Consider the following 24306-nt stretch of genomic DNA (forward strand, 5'->3'; position numbering starts at 1 on the left):
AGCAGTATTCAACTCTGATCTGTCCTGGGGGCCATTCCCCCTTGTGCTGCTGTGTTGTAGCTTTTGCTTCCTCTGATGACTTCTGCAAACTCTGGCAATGTGCTCTTGCTTTCCACAGATATGGCGTACTGCTGTGCGGAATCTGCACTCTGCTCTTTCATGATGTCCCTGCAGCTTGCGCAGCTCTGTGGGGGAGTTGCTTGCTCTGTGGAGCATAGCTGTCTGGGTAGCTCTCTCCGCAAGCGATCGATTTCTTCGCTCTCACTGACCTGCCCCAAGCCTTCTGTGGTCTCTTGGTGGATCGCTGGGGGGCTGGTGTGTGTTTTTGTAGCCAGAGAGTCTTCATGGCCCATCCGGCAGCCTCATTCCTTCAATGCATCTTGGAAAATCAGTTTCTCCATGGAAAATAGGCGCTGCTGTAATTCACTATTACACAGGCTGCAAACTAGCCTGTCTCTGAGACGGTCTTCCAGATCAGGGAACTCGCATTGGCGCGAAGCTTGGTGAAGGGTGACTATAAACTTTGCTGCAGATTCCCCAGATCTCTGTTCATGTTGTTCGAATGCATGGTGCCAGGCAATTACCGAAATTTAGCTTAAAATGTTCCCTTAATTTTTTCTTGAGGTCTGTGTAGGCCACAGTCTCTATGCTTGCCGGTGCCATCAAGTTTTCAGCAATATCAAATGTGGCTTGTCTGCAGACACATAGTAGAGGTGCCACTTTCTGTCCATAGTCCGTGACTTGGTTAGCCCTGAGATAGCTGTCTACTCAGGAGACGTATGAGCTCCACTGTTCCAGGTGAATAATAATGAACTCGTTGAGCTTTCTCAATTTAGCCATTTTGAGAAGGCCCCTGAGGTGCTGGTTAATGCCAGTATTGCTGCGGTTGGAGCCGGGCTGCACTTCGGAGTTCCAGGGATAGATCCCTCAGGTACGTCTGTGCCTCCAGTGGGTCTTACTGGCAGGCAGGGCAGGGAGTGTGGTCCTATCAGGCATATTTACCCAGTCTGACACCCAGTGATTTCAGCATGCCTCCAGTGTGGCTTACTGGTAGGCAGGGGTGAGGACTAGTCCTGCTGGGGCTCATTACCCCGCCTATCACCGATTTCAGTCTCTTGGTTAGCAGCAGCTCTCTCCTCTGCAGCATCCCACTTTTGTCGCCACTATTGTGTAGTAGACTTCAGTAGGCAAGGAGCAGACCAGCATAGCTACAACAACATTTATTCACTCAAAACTGGAACTGAGGAACAGCAGGCAAATGCCTGTAATTTATACTCTGGGCCCACAGGGCCTTAACCAATCATAATACTTGAAAAAGCCCGCCCAAATATGAATGTTCTAAGTTTCCCCCCAAAACAGTTGGGAATTAACAGTTAGGGTCATCTAAAAGTTAGTTTCACTTTAGCACGGCTTAACACAACTATATATATTCAATACATAACACTCATCATGCAAACAAAGTTTCAGCTATTAGAAAAACATTTTTCTTTGTTTTGAACCAGAAGAAAATAATATTTAGCATTCTGCTCTAGTCTGTAGCCTGGGAATTAAAATGCTCTAGATTACACCCATTGAGCTTTAACTCTGGTCTTCTAAGAGAAGAGATGACTTAATTGCCAAGAAAGTTTGTAGTTATGGGTTAAATAACATGCAGGTCATACATTGTGGGATATGCCCTAGAGACTGAATAGACAAGACCACACTGTTATTGATTGAGCCATCTTAATTATGTCTTAATGGCTGCGAACAACAATGTTCTTTTAAAGATGAAATAATTTACCATGCTTTAAGTAACCGATTTCTTTTTTTAAAAAAATTATCTCTTTTATTTCATATACAACACAAGGTGGTGAACATACCTAATGCTCCTTCCTCTTTCTATTTTCCCCACAACTCCTGTGAGGTAGATTGGCCTGAGAGAGAGTGACTGGCCCAAAGTCACCCAGTTGGTCTTTCATGCCTAAGGCAGCACTAGAACTCACTGGTTTCTAGGCCAGCATCTTAAACACTAGACCGGACTGGCTCTCAGTATTCGGCAGGAAATGAAATGGCAAAGGAAATTGTGACATTACTGAATTGAACAGAGATGCAGATAATTAGAAAGCACTTCAAGAGACTTTTCTATTATAATGAAGAATGGCTAGAGCTAGAGAGGTTTTTGTGAAGAATTTTATATAGAACTGACCGATGTCGTGCTTGCTATATAATCTGCTTCCTTCCAGTAAGATTAGTTTATTATATTCAGGGTGCTTCAAAAGTCAAGCCCCATAGGCCGATAGACCAGTGTTTCTCAACCTCAGCAATTTTAAGATGTGTGGACTTAAACTCCCAGAATTCCCCAGCTGCACATCTTAAACGTGCTGAGGTTGAAAAAACGTTGCAACAGAGGATCTGAAGGAGAATATCACATCAAAATTTGCAAGCATCAGAGAAAACGTTACTGTTCTTAAGAATGTTCAAGGATAATGAGTCAAACAAGAAAAGTTGTTAAGAGGAAAATGGCAACCAATTTGAACATGCAATATAATTTATAAAATGAATTGCCTATGGAGTCTTTTGATACACCCTGTATATTAAAAAAAATGGACGTAGATAGTCCTCAACTTTTGACTGGTTGCTTAGTGACTGTTCAAAGTTATAACGGACATTCCCCCCAAAAGGAACTTATGACCTGGATTTAAAGTTCTGATGGCTGTCCCCCTGGTCACATGACCACATTTTGGGCGCTTGGCAATCAGTCCACATTTAGGGCCATTTTCAGCATCCTGTGCTCACATAACTGTGATTTACAACTGTTTTTGCTGAAAACTGGGGTTTACGTCCAGTTTCTGGCAAAAAAACACCCTTTGAAGACAATGGCCTTGTTAGTGACCAGTGTTTGTTTTACAACTATGGCATTCACTTAACAACCACGATGTTCACTTTAGGATGGCTTGCTTAATATACACCACAAAAAGGTCATATAATTTGGCATGGTTACATTATAACTCACTTAACAACTGGCATGACTTATGACCATAATTCTGGACTCAATTATGGTCGTAAGTTGAGGACTATCTGTATTACAAATTTAATGTACTGAAATTATGAGTTCTCTCTTCTAAGGGAAGCCAAGTCTTAGTATGCTACCTTGTGTTTCTCAGAGATGAATGAGGCATGTTTAACCATAAATATGCTGTGCCAATTTCATAAAAACCCAAATCAGCATAGCTTAAACTCTCTACTGAGGAAAGCTAGATACTACATAATTAAAACATGTACTGGAGTCATGTGTTGCTTATTTTACAGAATTTAACAAAACTTACACAGTTTTACTGTTTGCTCTTTTGTTTTGCTTATTGTTGACACTGGAAGGGACTGAGTGGGAAGGGAAAAGGGAACGAAGACTGCAGGAGAAAAAGAAACATTGAACTATTTTGTCAAATAAAGAAATGATTCTTTGATACGCACACTCCAAAAACACCACACCAGTCAAGGTCTGAGCGGGATTAAAAAAGCCTTTATTTCTTATGAATACCCTAAAATAGTATCGAAAACCCCAGGCCCACCCCCCCAATCTGGATTCTTGGGTCCCTGCCCCACCCAAGCCCTGCCCCTTCTAGTGTGGGGCACTGCCCCATGACCCCTCCCCAGCGAAACCCCTCCCGCTCAAAGAAATACCACCCCACCCCCTTAACCCGCTCCCTAAAACAGCATTTCTAAAGTTATTACTAAATTGCCCCCCCCCCTAGGAAAAGGGACCAAGAGAGACACGAGGAAAGAGAAAGAGAAGGAAAGAGAGAGAGAGAAGAGAATAAAAGCACAATTGGGAGAGTGAGGCAGAAAGTATGGACTTTTCGATAGGTGTCTATATGTGAGAGGCATTGTTTGTGTGTGTGGTTCTGGATTTCCACATATGGTTGTACCTGTTTTAATTAAGGATTGAGATGTACATCATGGAAGTGCATATTCTGCTGCTTGTTTTCAAATAGGCTACGGTTTCTTTCAGTTCCTACTGCAGTATCACTGGAGCCTCTGCGTTCATGAGACATGAAATGAATTGCTGGCATCCAAGCTGGTCCTTTCTAGGGTGCTATGAGCACCCATCCTTGGCTGCTATGAGCACCCATCCTTGGCTGCTATAGACTAAGGGGCTACTTCACACAAGACACGAAGTCCAGACCCAGGGACGCACAGCGGAAGGAAATCTTTTGCTACCTTTCACAAATGACAGCGGGGACATACTTACCTCATGAGAGGGAAAACATCGAGAGAGCCACAGTCCTACTACGATCGCTCTCCGAGAATGTACCGTCAGCATAGAGCATATGCATGGGTGGTGACAGTGACCCTGCCTTCCTGGATGGAGGCGCTGTGCTTGTGACATTGACTGCAGTTCCTCTTTTTTTTTTTTTTGCCGTGCAGGCTCCTTTCAGCTGCACGCTAAGTCCGCTTGGCGCAACATGGTTTCGGTTGCAGAGCTGGACTACTCTGTCTGCTGGCATGATCAGTATGTGCTTGTATGCCCTTGTGCTTGACTGTGGCTGTGTAACTGGAAAGGGTGTGTGTGTGTGTATGTGTGTATGTATATGTGTGTATATATATATATATATATATATATATATGTGTGTGTGTGTGTGTGTGTGTGTGTGTATGTATGTGTATATATATATATATATATATGGCATTCAGCTTTGTTTGGGTATTTTCCCCGTCATTGTAGTCGTGCTTTTAAAGCACAACTACAATGACGTGGAAAATACCCAAACAAAGCTGAATTCCATACATGTAAGTACCCATGAAAACTTAAGAAAACATATATACACACATACACACACACACACACACTATATATATATATATATATATATATATATATATATATATACACACACAGAGAGAATATTCTTGCAATTCACTGTTTGGCAGTGTGTGCACCAGTTTGGGAGTGACCGTGTATTATTGTGGCACCTGGCACTGGGCCACTCTCGCTGCTACTGTATTGGAGAACTTGGAGGGTTGGGTGGGACTTTGCAGACCCTCAGATCCAACCCCAGCCCTGAGACAGGACGTCCTGTTCCTAAAGCCAGTGCCCCACCAGCTTAGCATGTTCTATGGCTGAGTAGTTTGGGGTGTGCCAGGACCAGCTGGTTTTCCCAGAAACAGTCTTACTCCCCTTATGTTCCCTTTAGGGCTCTATTAATTTTCAAGAACACAAGCACCTCAAGGAAAAATGGTGGGAGGACAGAGAACAACTAACATCACAGTGTTTTTCATTCCTGGTGAAATAAGATCAGTGCTTGCTATGAATCCCAGTGATGTTCATGAGAGGAACATATCCGGATCTCATGTCTTGGCCTTCCAGTTCATTAAAAGCATCTTCTTTTGGTGTCTCCTTCATGGGTTCTTCTCCAACAGGTGGAAAAGAGGTGGTGAGAACTGCCATCAGGTTTTTCTTTCCCCAGCAACCATATTTTATTTTTCTTGGGGCTAAGCCTCCTCCGTTCCTTCAGCATCTTTATGTATATGACTTGCTTCTTCCAGACCTTTGATCATCCTTGATGCTGCTTTCTGCATCTTTCTCAATTTGTCAAGCTCCTGCTCTGACTAAGGGGCTCAAATGAAGTGCGCTTCAAACAAAGCCCCGCGAAGAGGCATCACTTGGCTCTGGAACTGCACAAAGAGATAAACTGATTACGAAGTCTGACTGATGACCTATCTAGCCCAGGGAGTCCTGTCTGAGAGGCAGAAACTGTGTGGAAATTTGGTTCCCCTTCTGCACTGAGACAAGTTTAAATTGGCAGTCTGTTGAAGGTTCACAGATGGAAGAATCCAGTATTTGCTTGATGGTCTCATTCTGTTTCTAGTCTTCTATTCAGAAAGAGCAAGAACTCCAGCAACTCTTCTCCAGAATAGTACTAAGTTTGGCAGACTTTGGCAAGCAGACCTCAAACTAACATTACGCATCAAATGAGGCCTGCCCCCTACTCTGAATGGCTGTATTTACAGTCAAATAATTACTCTGGGAAATGAGAATTTTAAAGCCACCACCCTCTCCTTAATGCTCCATTAAGAGAAATTTAGAAAATATAAAACAGTAGATTAATTGGAACTGCTACTCATTAAGCCCCAGAATCTGAAGTCCACCAACTTAAGGAGGTTCAATTTAGTGAATTCCCACCTTCAAATCTGGAGAAACTCCTATCTTACAGACATAGCTTACTCTTTTGAACTGCCTTCTTCCAATTACATGGACCAGAAATATTAAGGAAGTTCAGGATATCTAATTTTGGGCCTGACACCGAATACAGTGCTGAGTCTGACTAGCATTGTGCACAGGTATGCTCGAACACAGTGAGTTGGGCAGACCCAATGCCTGTGGCTAGGGAGGATGGGGGACAACAACTTCTGAAATAAAGATAAAATTAACCCACCCACCCCCGCCCTCCACACAAATTTTTCCTTGGCAGAATCTCTGATCTCTGGAAATGGAAACTAGGAGCTTGGAATAAACTTCAAAATGGATGCGCTCATTTCATGTTCTAGGTATTAAAAGAAGGGCCATACCAAATGACCAAAAATAGGGCTGTTAAGAAAGGTAGTACTAGCACAAAATGAATGAAAGAGGTTGAATATTTCTTCGGCTTATGTCTGTGGATTTCCTGCCCATCTGATCCCCAAAACAAAAACCTCTCTTCCTAACAGATTTTTATCAGGTTACCAGGAGGAAATGGACCACTAATTAATTACTTGGCTGACAATGATGCCTGGGCTAAAAAGGAGCCTTCCCCGCCCAAAAGATCTCCTCAGCTATCCCTCCTACTCTTTATAGTCCCTGCTTGATGTCCTTGTCTTCTCAAGAGGGTCCATTCTATTTGAGGTCTTGATGGAGGGAGAGAGATGGGTCATACCACCTTGGCAGACACTTCTGAATGACTAATCCTTTGTCCTTAGGGCAGCCCAAAATGGCCGGAAAAGTTGAGGAACTCTGACTTATTTTACAGAAATCTGGCAGTAACCTGATGGCTCTACCACCCTCCAATCTTATTTCTCCACGAACTTGATTAGGATTCATGCTACATCAGGCTAGAGGAAAGTTCTGAATAATACTGGAAGCAAAGAATAACATCGCTTTTTGTAGCACATTCCATCCTCATTGATTCCTGAATTATTGTCATTCCACACTTCCTGCTGTGATACTACTTATCATTCATACTGCAGTTTTCCAGACATTTAATTTAAACTTTCACTCCTTGAGAAAATGCAACAATGGCAGCTAATCAAATCCTGCTGTAGTGGGTTCCACCAATCAATGACAGCTCACATTTCTCTAAAAATCTGGATCTTTCTTAGTTTTGTCTGGTACGTTTGGCACCCCAAGTCAGATTTCATGCTAGGTTATTTCCAGTTCTATCAAGATATTGGGATTTGAAGACAAATTTCCATTCCTCTGAGCACTCTTACATATAGACAGTCCTTGATTTACAGCCATTTATTTAGTGACTGTTCAAAGTTACAACAGCACTGAAAAAAATGACTTATGACCGGTCCTCTCACTTATGACTGTTGCATCATCTCCACAACCATTTGATTAAAACTTGGCTCCATGTATTTACAACCGATGCAGCATGCTGGACTCATGTAATCGCCATTCCTGACCTTCCCAGCTGGCTTCTGACAAGCAAAGTCAATGGGGGAAGCTGGTTTCACTTAATGACTGTGTGATTCGCTTAAGTGCAGTGATTCGCTTAACAACTATGGCAAAAAGGTCATAAAACTGGGTGCAGCTTACTTAACAATGGAAATTCTACGGTAGTCCCAACGGTGATTATAAGTCGAGGACTGCCTGTACAGTGATTTTGTGCCTCTTTTGTATGGGAAGAAGCACAAGAAATGTCTACAAGAGCAGCAGTCCACTCAGTTTCTCACACAAAAATGCACAACTACCCACTTGCAAGCGAGGGACAATGGGGAAGTGACACAATCATGTGCACACCTTCCATTTCTGCCCCCCCCTCCCCAGTGTGCACAGAGAAGCTCTGCGCTGTTGGCTTAAGACAGTAAATGGAAATGATTGTATCCAACATTTCATCTATTGCATCATATATTTTTTTCTATTGTCTTTTGTTTTGCTCAGTTGAAGCGCTGTGCTCTCTCAGTCAACTGAAGAGCATCCTAGTCCAGTTTTCTATCATTTTCTATAATCGTTTCCTTAGCATGGAGAGCATCAGTGCACTGGTGGATACGTGGTTCAGGCTTGTGAAAAGGGACTCTTTTGGATATGAGTCATGCGCTGAAGTGCAGGGCTGCGCTGAAGTGCAGGGCTGCGATTGTTTCATTTACTTATTTACGTTCATCACAGCACACAAAAACGGATGAGTCTGCATGTTTCTGCCTATGAGGTGGTGTTTGTTTGTGGGTTGCTATCTCCCTAGTGAAGGGGGCCCATGACTGTGATGTTTATATATGCGTTGAAGAAAGAGAAGAAATAAAGGTAAGCACAAGAAGAGCAAAGAAAGTGAGACGGGAGAAGAGGAAAATGTGCAGGAAAAAAAATATCACAGTTTTCTGTTTGCACAAAGTCACAGTTTTGTCTCCTAACATCCTTTCCCACCGCAAGGTCCAAACAGTAGTGGAGGGGGGCCCTCCACCACCCACTCCCTGCCCTGGAGCCTGATGGCACTGGCTGCTCCAGCTGCCAATCTGTGGGAGGACAGGGAATCGCCCCCACCTGCTGGGACCCTCACTCGGTGCTTGTCCAGAGAGGAGCAGCCCTGCTTGTTTGCAGTAGCCCGTTGCCACCGACCAGAGGGCCCCACCCCACCAAAGTGCCACAGAGTGGCAGGAAAGCCCTTTTTCTGGATATAAAAGGTCTGTTATGGAAACGCAGGTGGGAACAGCTCCCCTGTACCCCCACCCCCCGCTGCAAATTGGCTGGTGCAAGGGATTGGGTGTTTTGTCAGGGGGGCTATTCTGGTGGCACTTGGGGTAGCAGTAGCAGAGTGTTGCCCCTCTCTGAGATGTTGTCTCTGTTCTCCCTTCTGAATTTTTGTTTTCTTTTCATGAGAATATCAGTGGTTCCAGTCCCCACTGTGGTTTTATCTGTGATACTCTTTTGGTTGAACAATTCCCCTTCTCTGTGGCAGGGAGATATGACACTGTGCCATCTCTTCTTGGTGGCATCCTGGCAGCATGCCCTTGGTGGGTTCATTGGTGGCCCTGATCTGCATCCCCCTCTCCATGGCCATCTTCATGGTATTGCCTTTGTTCCTTGAGTTGGGCCACAGTGCCATCTCCACCTTCTGAGTCTCAGTCACAATTCAGTCTTTTCTCTGTTATGTCATCTTAAATGTCTTTCTCTACCCCTCCCCCAGGCCCGCCCCATCTGGCGCTGGTCATACCTCGGACTCCAGGCTGGAGAAATGGGCCGAACCACGCCTGGCAAAAAGCTCCCCGCTTCGACTCACCCGGCGTGGCAGCCACTCCGGGGAGAAGCCACCCTGGTGTCGATGGGAAGCCCCACAGCGCATCATGTGGCAGGAGCTGAGGTCCTCCAGACTACGGGAGGTTGGGTGAAGGACTCCACCACCTGGCCCCATCTCACAGGAATGATGATGGCAGCGTCGGTGGAAGCCATGGCGATGCCGAGGAACCAGGCAACTGTAGTGGCTACAGTGCCGATGCTCCCAGTCCAGCCGGCGTTCCAAATGCTCTTCCGAGCAGCTCAAATAATGCAAGGCTTCCTTGCGGCACGGTGGAGTGGGTGGCGGGAGCATTTCTAGGCTCAGGCAGTGCTGGCAAGGACCATGACACCCGTGGCACTTGGCCAACTTGTCGGCTGACCAGTAATGCAGAGGCTTGTGCGTGGCAAAGAGCTGCCTCTCTCGGGAGGGGTAGGTGCAGAAATAATCTGGCGACTGGTACCAGCAGCTGTGGCCATCACTATCCCTCTCACAGATGTCAGAATCAGAGTCCGAAAAGTCCACATAATGACTTTGGCTGCGCAAACTGGCACCGACGGCAAGTGGGTGGGAATGGCTGCGGCAGATGTGAGCCCGGGAGCTCCTCTCACGGCTTGACGTGGTTGGGCATTTTGCTTCTGGCTCAGCTCGTGGCAGAGATGCCTCCTCTGCATGTCGGTAACGGGGGACTGGTGGGGAACGCTCATCTTCGTAGGACAGCCGGGTGTAGCCATAGCGGCTTCGCTCTTTCCCGAAAGATCGGGAAGTGCTCCTCTCCAACTCACAAGGGCTTTTAGTGGGATAACTGCTTGAAGGACCATCATATTTTTTCACCTCGGAAGCTCGGCCAGCCCCTTTCCCTGCTTGGAAACTTTCATACAAACCCCGGAGAGATTTGCGTTGCCAACCTGATGCCACCGGTGGCATATCTGGAGAATCTTTTTCCCTCACTATAGCAAAGTAGGACGGAGGGTTTTCCAGCCCACGGGAAGGCTGTGGGGGAGAGATCTGACAGGGTGCCATTTTTTTGCTACTGACATGATCTGAAAGCCCTTCGGGTTCAATGGGGCCATAGAACCGGTGGAAGCCATCCGAGAAAGGACTCTTGAGGCTGTGGCGTGGCGGTTTAGTGGTAGGGAGTTCTGCAGGTGTAGGGGGGTACAAATCCTTGTAACAGTTGGGGCTACGGGCATGACGCCACCGTTCCACAATGCGCCGTTCACGAGGCAGGAAACTGGAACAGGGGAGTGGAGGCCCAGGAGGACTGGGCAGAGCTGGGGCTGCACCACGTGATGGTCCATAGGTGTGATTCAGGATGGGCAACTGCTGCTGGTCTGGTATTTTGGGGTCTTCACTGCTACAACAACTATACATGCCCTGGAAGAAATGGGAAAAATAGATAATAGATAATAATAGGTTCTTCAACCATAGCTGTGTTTTTTACCTGTAGTAAGCTTACACTTTCTATAGTGTAGAAAATGCACTGGAAAAATTGAGAACAAGAGAGTGCTCCCTTAAATGACACCTGAACAGGTAGGACAATTAAATACAGGGGTCCTCAGTTTATGACTGTAATTAAGCTCAGAATAAGTCGTAGTGATTGTTAAAGCAGATCACTACCTGATGGTTCCTGATGTTATAACTATTTTTGCAGCAGTCATTAAGCAAACCCATTGCACCCAATTGGCATTTTTTCGGAAATAAACATCAGTTTTGGCGAAAAAATGTAAATTGCAGTCACATGACTGTGAGATGTTACAAATGATCCTAAATATGGACTAGTTGCTAAGCTCCCAAAATATAATCACATAGCCATGGGCAGTGGTGGGATTCAGCCGGTTCGGGCCAGTTCACATGAACCGGTGGTAAAAATTCTGGCTGGCCCACCCACCCCACCCTATATATCTTGCCTTCGCCATTCGGCCCAGCTAATGTCCATGCCTCACCCACTCTGCTCACTAAAGGTAAGCATGCCACCCACTAACCCTTCGCCTCAGGTCGGGGCCTGGGGATGTGCCATTCCCCAGCCTTGCCCTGGAGTCTCCGCCCACTTGCCATTTGCCTTGGCCAGGTTGGGGAATGTGCTACTCCCCGGCTCTGGCCATGCCCTGGAGCCTCCGTCCGCATGACACCCACTTGCTGTTCGCCTCAGGTTGGGGAATGAGCCAGTCCCCGGCTCTGGTTTTCCCGGGGCCTCCTCTCACATGCCACCCACTCTCACTTTGACTTGATTCAGGGGACGCACCAGTCCCTGGCTCTGGCCTTCCTGGGGCCTCCTCCTGCATGCTGCCTGCTCGCCCTTCACTGCGCATTGCCCCATTTCCGCTCCTTCAGAAGCCCCAGCCCTTATTCAATCTCCCTGCTTCCTCTTCCACAACCGCCTCTTTCTTTTTCTGCACGTGCAGCCTCCAGCCACTGCTGACGGCTCAGTTCCAGCCAGGAAAGAGCGGTGGCTGTAGGCTGCTCACACTGGAAAAGAGGCAACAGCTTTGGCCATTTTCTGGGCTCGAATATGGCCCAAAAATGGCCGAAAAACTGCCTGAAAAATGGCAGATGGAAATGCCCCATTTTCCACCTCCATTCAGCTATCTGCATTGTGTTGGATCATGACGGGGAGGGGGGGAAGGAAAAAAGCCCGACGAGTCGTACTCACCAGCACGAGGAAGAATCTCCACCATGCGTTTTCAAGTGGCTGCTTGAAAACACATGGCTGGGGCGGAGGAGTGGTCCTCCTTAACAAGCTCCAAAACTGCTCCAAGCCCAGGTTCCTCGTGGGCGGGTTAATGTGCCTGGAGTGAGGGGGAGCATGGGCTGACAGGATGGGGAAGGCTGGTACTCCTAGTGCTCAAGAGGAACCTAGGCACGGAGCAGTTTGGGAGCTTAATCGACCTCTCCTCTGCCCCAGCCATGCATTTTCATACGGCTGCTTGAAAAAGCACGGCTGAGGCAGAGGAGTGGTCCTCCTTAACAAGCTCCAAAACTGCTCCAAGTCTTGGTTCCTCATGGGCACTGGAAGTACCGGCCTTCCCCACTCTGTCAGCCCTCACTCCCCTCTCACTCCAGGCACCGATTCCCCTAGTGCCCCATGCGCACGGGTTAAAATTTCCGCCACTGTCCCACTGGCATTTCCAGGCAACGCGGGACCAGCGCGATCGTCCATTCGCGCGCTATTCCCAGGAGACTGTCTAGGAGTGCCTGGTGGGCTCAGGCTTGGCTGTCTCGTGAGGCAGTGGTGGCCACTGGTGCTAGGATCACCACTCAGGGGATGCAGCCAGGCTCCAAAGTTAAATGCTTCCTTTTCTTGCAAATGCATACAAGCATCATTAAAGGGAGAAATGGTGAGTTCTGTAACCAGAAAAACTGAGAAAGAAAACAATGTATTCCAGTTAAATTAGAAGTGGTTCTTTGTGAAGGATCTGTGAAAATTTTGGAATATTGCAATAAGGCCCAAGAAAAAACAAACAAAGCAGAAAGATTTAATTAAAGGAGAAGAGAAAGAATGGTAAGACATCCACTAAGTGACTGCTTTGAAAATGCCTTTCAAATATGTTTTCAATCGTAGGATTGGAAATATTTGCTTGACTGTATGCTTTAATGTTCAAAAAGAATAATCTTTATCAGTATAAGCAGAGATGTATTCTTCAGGCTTTAATGCATTTAGCAAAAATCATTGTAGTAAACTGAATACCTTTGTAGAACATAATTTCTCACCAAAAATGCAATTTAATGGAGAGTAAAGTAAGATTTTACACAGGCAAGAAAAAAGTACAGAATACGTGGTGCCTGGCTCAACTGGAAGGAAATGTGAGATGGATCTGTGAGATGGAAACTTATCAAACAGATCCAACCTAGGAATAAGAAGAAATTTCCTAACAGTGAGAACAATTAATCAAAGAAATGGGGTGGATATACCATCACTGGAGGTTTCTAAGGAGAAATTTGTCCATAATAGTATAGGGTCTCGTGCTTCAGCAGCGGTTGGGCTAGAAAACCACCAAGGTCTCTTCCAACTCTGTTATTCTTCATAAATCTCTCCATTCAGTCTTTCCAAGAGAATGGTGATAAACAATATTTGGAAATGTCCATCAGGTCTTCTGATAGCAAAATCTCATCTTATTGGCTAGTATCAAGGGGAAGATGGCTTTGAAAAAGCTTCCTCTCTCACCATAACATGCAAGACGAGGCAAAGACTGGCTGGGAGGGGGAGGGAGAAGAACGAGGAGAGGCCAGGCGAGGCGCCCCTCGATGTGAGTGACATCAAGCTGGCCACACCCACCCAGTCACATGACCACCCAGTCACGTCCACCCAGTTACATGATCACCCAGCTACACCCACCAAGCCACACCCACAGAACCGGTAGTAAAAAAAAAAGAAAATAGAATCCCACCATTGGCCATGGGAGTGGGTGGGTGAAGGTCTGTCTTAATTTTGAACAATTAAATAACCATCCATAAGTCACCGAATAACAGAGTTAGAAGGGACCTTGGAGGTCTTCTAGTCCAACTCTCTGCTCAAAGTAGGAAAGCCTATATCATTTCAGACAAATAGTTTTCCAATATCTTCTTAAGTCAAGAACTATCTGTATTAGTTCTGTACCAAGAAAGTTCTAAGTTGAGTTCTCAGAATAATCTTTGAATAGGTTGGAAAAAACACCCGCCTTCACAGCGATTGCCAAGATAAGGGAGATGGTATCCAAGCTAGCTGAGCCGGGGATCTAACTCAAGTTAAGACACCATTTTATCTACCTGCAACAGCTCCTGACATATAACAATAATAATGACAATATAAATCACTGCTCCCCAGTTTTATACAATTATCTTCTTCTAAATGCAACTTAAGAATTTCAATGAGAGACAAATGACTCTGTTCATCGACCATATCACATCTGTGCACTTCCTATGTCATCTGTGCCCTCCCAACAGCCTTATTCTTCTGAGCATTGTAACTCAGCATCAAATTCCTCGGCCAATTTATCTTTTTCGAGTCTTTATATCAAATCCCCACTTTGACAAGCGTCATCCTAATGAAGCCTTGCATAACATACTTTATTCAAGATGTAGCAAGGCAGCACTATGAATTCTAGAAAAATAGGAATTCTTTATCTGGTCAGCCCTATAAAGTAGACCAGACTAAGAAACAGACATTCTGTAGGCCTAAATCTACTTTTATTAGAATAGCTCTAGTAACCTGCTCTTTGTAAGTCTGACACTACTTTCTTTCCTCCTTCTTTTATTTTCAGGTGAATTTGGGGAGAGAGGCTCTGAGCCATTTTTTAAGTACAGGTAGTCCTCGATTTACAATAGTTCATTTAGTGATTGTTCAATGTTACAATGGCACTGAAAAATGTGCCTTATGACAGTTTTTCCCAGTTATGACCGTTGCTGCATCCTCATAGTCATGGGATCAAAATTCAGCCGCTTGGCAACTGGTTCATATTTATGACGGTTGCAGTGTCCTGGGGGGGGCATGTGACCTTCGGATGAGTAAAGTCAATGGGGAAGCCAGATTCATTTAAGAACCTTGTTACTTACTTAACAACTACAGGTATTCACTGAACAACTGTAGCAAAAAATATCATAAAATGGGGCAAAACTCACTTAACAAACGTCTCACTTAGCAACAGAAATTTTGGGCTCATTTGTGGTCATAAGTCAAGGACTGTTATCTTATTGTGTCCTTGACTTATAACCAGTCACTTAGCAAAATGCCAACGAATCTCCCCAGCTCAGTTCCAGAGCTACAAGAGCCCCCACATGATCATAGTTTGGATGCTTGGCAACTGACTCTCATGTATTGCCATTTGCTGCATCCCAGTCACACGAAAGTGTTTTACAACATTCTTGCTGAAAACTGGAAGCAAATACAGGTTTTTGACAAAACCAGCCCATAGCTAAAAAGTGGTTCACTTAACAACCATGGTGTTTGCTTAATGACCACTGTAAAACAAGGTCATTAAATCAGGTTGGTGGCCTGCTTCACCATCATCATGACTTACAATTGTAAGTGAAGGACTCCCCCCCTATGGGCTCCAGCCAATTTGATTGTTAACTTGGATCTTCCCTCTATCTGTCAAGGGCATCCTGTATGTCAGTGTTTCTTAACCGTGGCAAGTTTAAGATGAGTGGATTTCAACTCCCAGAATTCCCCAGCCAGTTCTGCTGGTGATCTCTACAACTTCCCATCCTATCTCTCTCTTACTCAGTTATGGGAACACCATGTGAATCCTTCCACCTTGAAGCTAAGAAAGATCATCGCCCGCTTCTGCTACTGATAGAGACCATTCCCTCGTGTGGTTGAATTTGCCCTTCAGTATAGACAAACGGCTGCAGAGGAGGATCACCAGGCTAATGAGTGCAGAGAAGCAGAGAGGAATAGCAGCAGAAGGGATGGTAGAGTAAGGACAGTTAGGATTGATTACAAGAGATCAGGAAAGCAAGCAAATAAATCAAATGGGAGATCAGATTTCTGCCACGTGGATAAATGGGCTCTCTCCCACCGTTTTTAAACTTAACTCCAGTACTAGACAACAGTAATGTTAACTGTTGTCTAGTACTGAAAAGCGATAGACATGTGCAAATAAAGCAATAGACATGTGCAAATAAAAACTACAGACAGCCCTCGATTCACAGCTACAGCTGGAAGTCTGTAAAATCATGCCTGATTTTACAACCTTTTAGATTGCAGTCGTTAAGCGACTCCAGCCTCCCCCATTGTCTTTGCTTTTTGAAAACCCCTGGGAAGGTTGCAAATAGTGATCACATAATTCCAGGACTCTGGCATAAATACATGTCAAGCATCCTGCCAACGGTCATAAGTGTGAAAAATAATCATGAGTGACTTTTTTCAATACCACCGTAAATTAGACCAGTCACTAAATGAACTGTTTTAAGTCAAGGACTACCTGTTGCTCCTTTAAAACCACATCAAAGTTTGTATGCCGCCTAGGCTTCCTTTAGTGGTCTTTGTAAAAGCTCAAAACTAGGCTTTAAAATCAAATAGATAGCTCCTGTTCCTTCTCCTTGTCCCCAAGTTTTTAGAAATTAGCCACCAATAATCTAGATTTCTTTCTTTTTTTAATGGAGGCATGGAGTTGTAGGATGCAGGCTAACATCACATTAACGTTTGATTGATGCATTTCTTCTTCTGCTCCCTACTTCTGGGAGCAAATCTGCCTTCTCCCAGTGTGTCACTACATTTGATAGACGTACAAATCAGCACGTCGCCACCTCCAGTTCTTCAGGCAAGCTAGCCACTTTTTTCCCCCTCAAGTTGAATGAAAACAGATTTATTCGACAGCATGCTAATTGTCTGCCTTAATTTAAAAAGAAATGCAAATTTTGAGAAGTAGGGGCTTGTTTTTACATTAGAGACACTAACAACTGATTTATGTTTGCAAGCTAATTTTTGCTACGGACTACTACAGCCAGTTTTCCATAGAAAAGAGATGTCTTTTTGTAACCAAAATATGCTGTGTAGGCTTCAAAAGTGGGACTATTACTCAGTGTATGTGCATCGGTAGACATGCCTAGATAAAGAGATGGGAACAAGGAAGATAGAAGCAGGAATGCATGACCTAAAAATAGTTGATTCTCATCTCAAGTAGGCTAGCTTCCATGATTTTCAACAAGCAAACCTGCATAAGTTGATTCCCTTTGCATAATTTAGTTTTAGGTAATGTCGGATCCAACAGTTGCACTTGCAGTCTTGATGACCTCCTTGCCCTTGTTTATGAGATTCCATATCCCATTGTCTATATATACACATACACACACACTTAAAAGCTTCTAGAAATCTATGGGTTGTTGTTGTTTTTTTAACCCATAAAATTCTAAAAATGCTGATTTTTGTATCCATTTCTCCTTAGAACATTTGAGCAATGCAATCATAGAATTCCTGCAGCTCTAGATAAAAGGAGAGAAGTAGAGAAGCAAACAGCTGTGGGGTATATAGGAGAACTGCACCCTCTTTTAAAAACTCACCCTGCTGAAGGCGAGTAGAAAGTCCAGCCGACCCGTATGTCTCATGCAGTGGCGCAGTTTCCAGTAGATAAGATGTTCCCAGGCAAAGACCAGCAGGCTCAGCCCCATCGCTACCAAAAGCATGTAGAAGACCCCTGCCATGTTGTCTATGTCCAGTTTACTGCTCATCACCTCTATTTTGTCATTGTGGCAAATCCCTGACAGCCACAAGCGCTCCAGGAGCTCGATCTCATCTGAAACAAAGAAGGGCAGTGGTAGAAAAGATTGGGGTGTCAGGCCTTTGAGGTGGCCCAGAAGCACCAACTGTGAGTACTAATAAGGGGTGGGAGTTAATTTTTTTTAACAACCGGTTCTGTGGGTGTGGCTAAATTAGCGGGCATGGCTTGGTGGTCATGTTACTGGCTGGGCGTGACCAACTCAATATCACTCACGTCGAGGCACGCATCTCCTGGCCTGGCCTCTCATGATTGTGGGGATGCTGCAACAGTCATAAGTGTGAAAAATGGTCATACGTCACTTTTTTCAGTGCCATTGTAACTTTGAATGGTCACTCCACACAAGCAAAATACCAGCAAAGGAGGGAAAAAAACATCCAGAGAAGTTCCTGAGATAGGAAGTCTGGTCCTGCCAAGAATGTAATAAGGGTTAACGGAGAGGCAGTTTCTGTAAGCAACACCAGAATGTTTCCTTCCTGCCTTCCTTACAGGATTAGGCCAGTAATTTCTTCTAACAACCGGTTCTCCGAACTACTTAGAATGTTAACAACCGGTTCTAGCGAATAGGTGCGAACTTGTAGAATCCCACCCCTGGTACTAATATTTCCTTTATTGTAAAGTTACAGCAAAAGGCTCTTTCAAGTCTGAAAGTATCTCTCCAATCCTGTACATTTACTCTGCTGAAAACTAGGGAAGGCCCCTTCTAAGATACTTTCTCCTCCTTCAGATTCAGACTTTTGTTTACCAGGCTAGTCTGCAGGTCTTCCTCTTGTCTCCCAAAGTCACTGTCACATACCATTATAATAGGATGGCGCAGATGTCCTTCTTCCCTGTCCTTTCCTTCCTTCTTTCTGTAAAATGCAAATCCTCTTGTTCTGGACAGAAATTGATTGCCAAGGTCTGAAATGACCAAGTAGCAGTGACTGTCTAGCTGGTGCCCTTCAGTTGCATTAGCAGTATAGGTAGTCCTCGACTTACGACCACAACTGAGCCCAAAATTTTTGTTCTTAAGTGAGACGTTTGTTAATTGAGCCCCCCCCCCGCCGCCCCGCATTTTATGACCTTTCTTTCCATAGTTGTTAAGGGAATAATTGCAGTTGATAAGTTGGTAGCCCAAGTGAATATGGTTCCCCCATCGACTCTGCTTATGAGAAATTTGCAAAAGGGGATCACATGATCTTGGGACAGCAATGGTCATAAGTATGAACCAGCTGCCAAACCTCTGAATTTTGATTACATGATCATGAGGATGCTGTAAAGGTTGTAACTGTGAAAAATGTTCTTTTTTTTTTCTAATACTGTTGTAACTTTGAACAGTCACTACATGAACTGTTGTAAATTGAGGACTACCTGTATATAGGATAGCTAGAGAAATCTGCCAGTGATATTCACAAACACAACTGGGAAAGCTGATTTGGGACCACAGCAATATTGGAAGGCCTTTCCACAGTTCCTCGTTTCCACTCCTCAAATTTTCATCCATTCTTAACACTGCCCAGTAATTCTTTTCTCTGCTCTCAACCTCAGCAGCAAACAGCATCCTATGAGTGAACCCCAAGGGTTGAACAGAGAAATTGGCATCCAATCAGTGCCACACTTCCCATCAAACTTTAAAGTTCTGCCTATTTATTTAAGAATATTTAGGTGACCAGCGTAACCATGGCAGAGACAAGCAAAGGACTACCATGATACTTCAGCGCTGGAATTTTGCCAGGGGTGTTGGGGAGTTGGAATGAAATAAGAATTCCCACCCATCAGAAACTTAAAGCTCAGACACGGTGCAAAATTGAGGCGGCAGAGCCAGAAGTTGTTAATCTCTGCTGTTTAACAAAGAAATTGGTATGTGGCCACAGAGGTTACAGGTAGTCCTCAACATGCAACGAAAATTAAGCCCAAAATTTCCATTGCTAAGCAAAACAATTGTGATTTTTGCTCTTTTTGCAGTCTTTCTTGCCACAATTGTTAAATGAATTAGTGCAGTTGTTAAGTTAGTAACACGATTGTTAAGTGAATCTGGTTTCTCCATTGACTCTGTTTGTCAGAAGATCACAACAGGTGATCGCATGATCCCAGGATGCTGCCTGTGGTTAACACATGCCAGTTGCCAAGCATCCAAATTCTGATCATGCGATCATGGGGATGCTGCAACGGTCACTAATGTGAAAAATTGTCATAAGTTACTTTCTTCAATGCCATTGTAACTTTAAACAATCGTTAAATGAGTGATCGTAAGTCGAGGACTAATTGGATGGCATATCTGGGAATAAGGCAAATGCTGACAGTAGAGGGAGAAAGGTGGCCACTAAGGAGCCCCACTTCATCACAATGAAGTGATGATAAAAACCTAGTTTGCCTTTTTTAAACTGGAATAAAGCTAATTTTTGCTAGCTGAAGGTGAAGAAGTCAGTGCCTTGTTCTTTCTCTCTTAATTTTCAGTACAAGATCGCTGGATTTGCTGCTTGCTCCAGGAATATCCATTTTCTTCTATTCCGCTCTACTTGTAAATCAAATTGATATTATCAGTTGTATTTCATCTGAAAGAAACTCAACATGGACTTTTCAGTACAGAAGAAAAATGCAATCTTATATTTGGCAATCTTGGTTGCAAATGTAAATGAATAATTAGTGTGTGTGTGTTAAAAGGAAACAAATCAGTGCTAACTAAAGTTTAGAATCAATGCATGGAAAACAGAAGACATTAACAAAAAATATGAAAACAGAAGATCAACTGATGGAGAAAGTTTAATATTGAGAAAAAGTAAAATACTTGGAGTATTACTGTGATTGTATATTATTTCAAAATTAATTATGTTCAGACGTGGAATGAAATTAAGGACATCTTAAGATGGGAGAAATTAAAATTGTCACTTTTGGGAAGAATTTCACAAGCAAAATCAATGCTTTGCCTAGAATGTTTTTGCTTCAGACACTATCTGTTTTGACAACTGATATATCATTCAGGCAATAAATATATATATATATATATATATATCTAAATTTGTATGCAAGGGGAAAAACACAATTTATATACAGAGTGCTAACAGGATGCAAAGAAAGGAAAACTGCACAGAAATGGTAAAACTCACGTTAGAATTGCAAGAGAGAGAAGGACTATTATACAGCCTGGAAAAAATGGTATAACTGGTTGGATAATAGGACAATAGGAATAAAAAATATATATAAACAAATAAGTGTGTGTGTGTGTGTGTGTGTAGTTAATAGAAACTGGAAAAGTTGATGTGACAACACTGCAAAGATTGTGTTTGGGTTATTTTGTTGTTGTGTTGCTTTGTATTTGTGTTGTTTTTAACTGTGTAAAATTCAATAAAAATTATTTTCTAGAAAGGAAGAGGATTAGGTTTCCCAGTTTTGAAATTGTGTTTTGGAGCTCTTTTTGCTTTGTTTGGATGAAAGAATGGGTGTTGCTGAGAAAGAAAAGACTTCCAGAGTTAGAAGCACATGACCTAAGTATGGGTGGCATGTATATTTATGCTACAATACAGCTAGTGTGGATTTTAAAAATCATTTCATTTGAAACACCATATTAAGAATATGGAATATGGAATATATATAAACCAAGACTATGCCCCAAAACATCTCTGTGGATATCAGCACAAAAAACATTTTACGTAAGAGAAATAACAAGCAAAGATAAATAGTTAATATACTAAAAATTACTGGAGAGTCAGCAAGGGAAATTTAACATTTAATCAAGACAGCAACTAATGGAGTAGGATGTAGTTGTCAGTGTTTTTCCTGTTTACAATTATCAGAAAGATTTTTAAAAGATAGAAAGACCTGGTATTAAAAAAAAAGGAAGACAGAATTTGAAGTGCAATTGTGTACCAATGATGAACATGTAATTGCTAAAACATGTAAACTTTTCTTGAAATCTGAAATGGAAGAAAAGCAGGTTAAAGAAGGTATGTTAAAGTGAGCTAGTAATATACAGATAGATTCATCTATCAATATATGGTCAAAAAGGTTGAAATTTACATTGTTATGATCTTAAAGATAAATTTTATAAAAATGATGTATTAGGGGTACATATATTAGAGAAATTATCTAGAAGGTATAAAGGCATTTTAAATATATGGAAATGTGAACAATTTGAAGGCACATTTTATCATGTTTGAGATATGTAAAAAAACAACTTTTAAAAAATTGGATTTCAGTATATACAGATTTTAGACATTCAACTGAAGCCAGAACCTTTTCTTATGAGACTGATAAAGGATAAAGGATTTTTAAAAAGCCATGGAAGATTATTTCCATAAATGATTACTATGGCAATTATTATATGTACAAAGTGGAAAGTTTCAGCATTACCCACCATGGAGGAACATCAGATGAAATTGACAGAATTTGCTGAGATGGTGAAATTGGCTTCTTTGATTAGAGAAAGGTCATTATTGACATTCATCAACCGCTGGAAACCAATTATGGATTTTTTTTTTTGCATAAAAAAGAAAATGATTTTGTGACTTATGGTTTTGATGATTAAAAAGAATAATGATTATGATGAAATCTTGGAGAGAGGTTTGATTAGAATTGTATGTATTACTGCTGAGAGGAAAATTGGAAGCCATTTTTAATATCTCTTTTCATGTTTTATTTTCTATCTCCTTTTTTCTTTGTCTCTTTTTCTCCTCTCCTTTCTTTTCCTCTTTCACATTTGCTATATCTTTTTTTCTTGAATGTACTTCTTACTATATATGTAAGACCTATTAATAAAAAAGTATTTAAAAAAGAATTTGTGTACTGAAAAATAGCATTACAGCCCATTTCTAGTGAGGGACAAGAAATATTTTCTTATTACAATGATGCTGCTTAATCCAATTTGATGGCAACTGATGAAGTAGATTGCTGTTTGTCAACTTGAGAAGAGAACATGACCCATGCATAAGCCTTGAACTTAAATTTTTAAGAATTATTTTAAATATATGTCTTAGAAATAGATTCCAGATGCCCCGCAGTGAAAGGTATTTCCAATTTAGGCTCTACAGTTTGGGAAATGGCTGCATGGAGATCTGGCTCTAAAGGGCAACATATGGTTTTTAGAGCATGCAGGGGCCCATTTATAGCATCTCTCAGGAACACCTTAAAGTTATTGTGTCTTTTCCTAAATGTGTCAATCTTAAGAAGGAGCGTACCTTGCTTTCAGGAGCTCCTGGCATGCTACACGCGCATTTACAGATACTCTGAATCACATTTGATTTTTTTTCTTTCTAGTTCTCTTCACAGTCCAGTGGGCTATATAGTTAAAAAAAACTCAAGCCTCACTAACTTAAGAGTATGTACTTAGAATAATGCATAATACTTTTGCTTTTAGGTACTCGGTATACTTTAAAAAGTCCATTGAAACATTTCTTTCTGCCTCCCAATTCATCATTTGCTTCTAACCAAGGAGTGTCCCTCCAGTGTCCCTCCTTAGAACCTGGGCCTGATCCACGAAGTCTTACCATCGCTGAGAAACTGAAGCAGGGCCAGATCAATGGGACGTTTCCATTTGGATCCTTTTTGCAGGGCAATGCCATAGCCTGTCGTGGCAAAGACCTTCCCACTTCCAATGGTGACAAGCTTGCAACCTTCTTCCTTGCGGGCCATGTAGTTGAGGACAGCTGCATCATAAATGAAAGCATCCAGCTTCCTACAGAGAGTGGGGGGAAAGCAGGCTGAGATGAGTTGAGGAGAATACAGAGAAGGTGCATGTCAGGGAAGATGGGCTTTAAGGAACTGCACATTCAATTTCTCTCTTTTGAAACCAATGTAAGTATTTGTTCCAAATAAACCGGACACCTGTTTTTAATAGAAGATAATATTTGTACCATCAGTGTTCTGAGTAACACGCCCATTGAAAGCAGAACTCCGAGACAGGTAGATTCCTCAAAGAACATGTTTATTGGATACATATTATTGGCACAGCCAGTGAAAACCAACTCTAAAAGTTCCCGCAGTTTTCACCTAATTAAACGAGTAAAAATCCCCGCTCCCAGGTATTGTCACATTGTCCAATGAATATAGCTGGCAGGCTCCTCTCCTCCATCAACAGCCATCTGTTATGATGACCTTGGTTCCCAGAGGAAAACTTTTTGTTTTGACTATTAGCCAGGCTATGTACTCCCCCCGCCCCTCAGGCTTCATGTCAACTATGAGGCAGCACAAAATGGCTTCACTCAGGTTCGCTTCAGAGTTGGCATGTTGTTCAGGGTTGAACTGTGCTACTCTTGATGCCCTCAGAGCTTGGTTATTTGCTTGCAGATGTTTCATTACCCATCTAGGTAACATCATCACTGTTCGCTCTGATGATGCAACTAGCACTGATAATGTTACCTAGCTGGGTAATGAAAGGTCTGCAAGAAAACAACCAGGCTCAGAGAGCACCAAGAACCCCATACACGTATTTGAATCTTGAAATAATACAATTTTCTTGGAGTAACCCAACAGCTTAAAAGTAAGTTGGTTTGATAGATGCATAGAAAGATGCAGAGTTGTTCTGCTAAGAGGCAAAATGTGGCTAGTTTGGATTAGCTAACTGAAAGGAAACATATCTATAGATGGCTGGAAGGAAGAAGCTAGGAAATAATCTAGCCATCTACTTTACTCCACCTTAATCCTCAATCTATATCAATAAACAGCATGCAGAAATATTATTTATTCATTTGTATCCC

The 24306-nt window shown here is 42.9% G+C and overlaps 1 protein-coding gene across 1 annotated transcript in view; it reads right to left on the minus strand.

Moving 5' to 3' along the window:
- Nucleotides 1-8292: 8292 nt before the first annotated feature.
- GRIN2D (glutamate ionotropic receptor NMDA type subunit 2D) overlaps nucleotides 8293-24306 on the minus strand; it is a 56590-nt gene continuing 40576 nt past the window's right edge. Inside the window, exons 11-13 of the mRNA XM_087918350.1 lie at nucleotides 23098-23285; nucleotides 17421-17653; nucleotides 8293-10817 (exon numbers count right to left, since the gene is read on the minus strand). Of these exons, the coding sequence (XP_087774476.1) occupies nucleotides 9375-10817; nucleotides 17421-17653; nucleotides 23098-23285 (1864 nt within the window). The 3' untranslated portion in view covers nucleotides 8293-9374. The remainder of the gene's footprint in view (nucleotides 10818-17420; nucleotides 17654-23097; nucleotides 23286-24306) is intronic.

This window comes from Pseudonaja textilis, chromosome Z (assembly GCF_049901715.1).
Source record: "Pseudonaja textilis isolate UNSWEBS1 chromosome Z, rPseTex1.2, whole genome shotgun sequence".
Taxonomy (NCBI): Eukaryota; Metazoa; Chordata; class Lepidosauria; order Squamata; family Elapidae; genus Pseudonaja; species Pseudonaja textilis.